Source organism: Anneissia japonica, unplaced genomic scaffold, assembly GCF_011630105.1.
Source record: "Anneissia japonica isolate Jap-2015-1 unplaced genomic scaffold, ASM1163010v1 scaffold287767_len825999_cov190, whole genome shotgun sequence".
In the NCBI taxonomy this organism is placed as follows: Eukaryota; Metazoa; Echinodermata; class Crinoidea; order Comatulida; family Comatulidae; genus Anneissia; species Anneissia japonica.
The window spans coordinates 712940-717544 of NW_022707033.1; the positions used below are offsets into that span (position 1 = coordinate 712940).

Below are 4605 nucleotides of genomic sequence, written 5' to 3' on the forward strand. Positions count from 1 at the left end.
GGGAGAGAGGGAGAGAGAGAGAGAGAGAGAGAGAGAGGTAACTTGTTGGTTGTTATACAGACACGCTTTGAATATCAACTATATACATAATTACAAATATAGACCGTATGGAGATATTCCCCCTGTATCAAGAACTTTGAGGGCGCGAAGGTTAGCTGACATTGCAGAGAAGTAAAAATAAAGTTATTTCAAGCAAGACGGACCGACTAAATACATCAATCAATTAGAAAAAGATCTAAACACACAGCGGCAGTACATTCCACAACTTATTGAAAACAAAGATTTTGTGGAGAACAGTCATAAAAAACGTTTTAACTTTGCTCATCATTAACCGCGCGTGCCCGATAAAGAGAGAGACAAGGAAGATATTACTGCAATGCGGCGTATCCGAATGTAGGGGGGGGGGGAGGTGTGCTCAGGGTGCCTGAGATTGAAAAGAAAATATAAAGTGCCCCTTTTTAAATGTTAAAAAATAACGGACATAAATTGTAATCATTAAAGTGCCATTTCCGGCATCTAAAAGTCCCCAATTCTTGAAGTTTTCTCACCTCAGCCTCATCCATGATGGGGCTCAGGTGGATATAGTAATTTTCGTAGTGTTATGTATTAAAGTGCCATCTTCCGGCATCTGCAAGTTCCACATTCTTGCAATTGTCTTACCTGAGCCTCAATCATGGTGGACTGGGGTGGATGGATTGCTAGTTTTTATAATTTTTAAGTATCCATGCGCCGTTTTCGGGCATCTATAAAGTATCAAATTCTTAAAATTTACTCATCTCCCCCACTCCCCCACCCCTTGCAAAAAAAAAATAACATGGTGGGGCTCAGGTAAATATATATCGTAATTTTTTCAAGTACTATTTTGGGGCATCTATACGAGTCTCAGACTTTTCTATTTATTTATTTATTTGTTTATTTGTTTGTTTGTTTGTTTGTTTATTAATTAATTAATTAATTAATTAATTAATTAATTAATTTATTCATTCATTCATTCATTTATTTATTTATTTATTTATTTATTTATTTATTTATACCACACCAACAGCGATATATCGCCACTTACATGATGGATAAAATATAACAATAATGAAATATATGTAGAATTAAAATCCATGTTTTTCACTTTATTTTTATTGCCTTTTGGTGTCAGCAAAAAATGATTTCACTTTAAGTCTAGTTGAGAACATTTTCATGGGGGTTGGGGCCCGATTAGAGTGCAATTTTTTTGGTGGGAGATGGGTTTAGGGGGAACGTAGCGCATCCCCCTATAGGTATAATGAAATTGATTTGAAATAATTGTTAACATACCGGAACTTGAGCAATGACACGAACATCACCGTTCAGCAAGGTACCTGTAATTGCTGACACAAGTGTTACCTCGTCGTAGTAACTTTCGCACAATCTGGCAGTATCAGTATCACGCCTTAATCTTGGAGTGGATACATCACTTAAAAAGAGGAAATAATTAACACTTACTTTTAATCAACACTTAATTGCATTTTAATAGATTAAATTTTAAACGATAAATATTATAAACAATTATTTATTTTAAAATGTATATTTTTAATAAATTAAATTAACAGAATAAATTTGAAACAATATAGACCTATATGTTTTAACTAATTTTCAAAACGTAATTAATAATAAATTAAATTAAAAAAATTAATTCATGTGATAAGTTCAAGATAGATATCTAAAGAATTGAATTACCTTTCATTTGCTTGCTTAAAAAATGAAGGGTATTTGATTAGCAGGTACTCTATCTGCCCTTCAGTCAGATTTGTCACTGGCGTTGTACGGTTGTAAACTACTTCATTTCGCTCCAAGTAAGTAAGGTTTTGCAGAGAATTTTTAAATTCTTTGATAGCCGCTATTTGAAAATTGTGCAAAGGAATGGAACACACGCATACATCCGGGTGACATGAATTACTTGTGGCTCCTGCTAATAAAAGAGATACAAATATCATAATTGGTAAAACTAAAGTCATGTTGCAAGAGCATGCGTCTGGTTAAGGTACAGTCCGTTTTCTGCTGCAAAAATGCTGGGTCGAAAACTAAGATTTGTTTACGAAGTTATACAGTATATCACAATGTACAACGTAACACGGCACGGTTAATAATAAATCAGTCTAAACTTCTATGCCTTTTCATGAGCTCACAGAACCGTTCGATTTCACATTCTGAACAATAATAACAGTTATTATGTGCGTATTATGCATGCCTACTTAAATTTAAACGGAGCGAAGTCATTGTGACGACGTTTCGAAACCGTGACGTGAAAATACAGGTTTTGATAAGTTGGGTGTGACGATGATCGTAAGCAGTGGTGGTGGCTTTAGAAATTTGCCGTCAGCGGGCCCGTACGACATGTCCGACAAGGCGCCCGGCATGTCCGACAAAGGGTCGACTAGAGTCAGGGTCACTGTCGGGGCGCCACTACTTAGTGAGGTATATGGTACATGATATCGTCGAAGCATGCCAGTGTGGCGCTCTAACACATTTTGATAATTATCTATTAAATTATACTCAGTGGAGGATGATGTGACATTTAAATATGGTGATAATTTTATGGCTGCAAATTTTGTTATCATTTAAATGAGCGATTTTTATTTTCGTAAAATACTAGGCCTACTGTAGGCTTACATGGCTTAATAAATTGCACTTATTTTTAGGAGACTTAGGAAGACGTATTTATAGAGCCTACAAGACTAGACATAGGCCTACCAAATTTGAAATGAATTGCCGTAACTTTTATTTACTGTCAGCGCAACAGTACAATAACACATAAAACATTCGAGTATAAAAATAGATAACTATATATAGAACCATCTCTTTTAAAAAGTTCATTAAAATGTAAAATTACAAAAGCTAAGAACAATAATGCATAACATAAAAAACTTTATAAAATTAATTAGCAATAAAATGGCAAAAAAGGGGGAAAACAAGCAAAAGATCATTACAAAAGGATAAAATTAACTTTTTAAAATGAAGTTTATATAGAAGCACCACAATCACAAATTTTCTTACCTCAGCCCCAACCATGGTGGGGCTGAGGTGGTATAGATCCTCCATCTGTGAAAGTACCCCCCGGGCCCCCTCTTTTGAATTCCTGGATCCGCCACTGTATGTATACATCCCATGGCGGTATATTCAGGCCCGTATCCAAGAGGTTTCTCTGGGCGTGGGGTTCAGGAACGCAGCCCCTGTGGGGTCAGCAAAACCCCCGAAGCCAGAGGAGTTTTGGGTTTTATGGGTGTAAATAATCCCATAAAAGCATATGTTTGGAAAAGGTCTGCAGCAAAACATTCCGTCTGAGTCTGGGTGGGTCTGCTGTGTTTAGTTGGGTTTGAGACTATTCGGGAATTTCAAGGAGGGGGATTTCGCCATTGAAAAGAGGGAAGTTTGCTACAAAAGGGGGTTTGCCCGAACTATAACCCCCCCCCCTCACCCTGGCTACAGGGACGATATTATAGCTATACCTCCGTGATTCTATCAAATCAGCAGTGACGCAACTAGTCAGACGAGTTCCGCCCCCTTTAGAAACTGGCCGGCTGGAATGCACTCCGATGCGTGACGTCAGATGAGAAACACATTTTAATGGAGGGACTACTGGAGCACGTAATAGCAAGAATGCACCTAATTTCAAACGCAAGACACTACTCAATCTTTGCAAGACACGCTGGGCGGAGGAAGTGCTTACGATCACTTCTACGATTCCTACCCTTGGTGACTGCATTTGAAATTATTGCACACGGGTTGCATGAAGATGCACTTGATGACGAATTCAAATCGGCATATGGGATGGGAAATCAAAGCAAGACGCTACCGCTCTCCTTTCTTAAATAACCTCATTCAATTTTATAGTTACATTTTCGATTGTTTACTCTTCCCTTGCTCATTTGGCCGACATCACAGTAAAATTACAAAACTCATCACTGGACATCTAGGAATATCGGACTCGGAACTGGGCTGCAAACAACCGTCAGCAAATTGCTGGGTCCAGTGGCGACTCTAGGTCTTTATGATATAATTTATGGGGCGGGGGCTAAGATGTCCGACTGGGGGACTAAGTATTTATGGGTGTAACTACAGCGAGTAGCGTTATCTGAGGGCCGAAGAGAAGAAGAAGAAGAGTCTTCTCCTCCGAAAACGAGATTTTTTAAAAAGAAATTAGGACTTCTAGGAGGCCGGAAATAGCTGGGATGGGAAGACTAGGCCTATTTTTTTTTTTTGGTCCGACTGCCGACCAATGTTTTGGCATCATAAGATGTAATCGTATCTAAATTGTTAACCAGATCGAGTTTCCTAGTCCTAATATCGTACTTTGATTGAAAAAATATTAAAAATTATTTTTGTATTTTCAGATTGACAATAAATTAAATGTATTAAACTTCCGAATTTACTATCAATCATTTGTTTTATTCTTGCATTAATTCAAATACAAGGCCCATTCAAAGGCTGAATCCCGAGGCCATACAAGTCAATGGAGGGTCGTGTGTCGAACCATTTAACTATTCAAACTAGGTCCCTAACCATGCAACAGAGCAGCTGATCACTGAGGCTGACAGACTTGACAATAGCGCATGCGCAAAATATGTTCTATAT

At 37.7% G+C, this 4605-nt stretch overlaps 1 protein-coding gene across 1 annotated transcript in view; it reads right to left on the reverse strand.

Annotated features, from left to right (window-relative positions):
* The window catches only part of LOC117106319, a 5456-nt gene extending 3285 nt beyond the window's left edge, over window positions 1-2171 (reverse strand). Inside the window, exons 1-2 of the mRNA XM_033247691.1 lie at window positions 1711-2171; window positions 1309-1447 (exon numbers count right to left, since the gene is read on the reverse strand). Coding sequence (XP_033103582.1) covers window positions 1309-1447; window positions 1711-1988 — 417 coding nt within the window. The 5' untranslated portion in view covers window positions 1989-2171. The remainder of the gene's footprint in view (window positions 1-1308; window positions 1448-1710) is intronic.
* Window positions 2172-4605: the final 2434 nt, after the last annotated feature.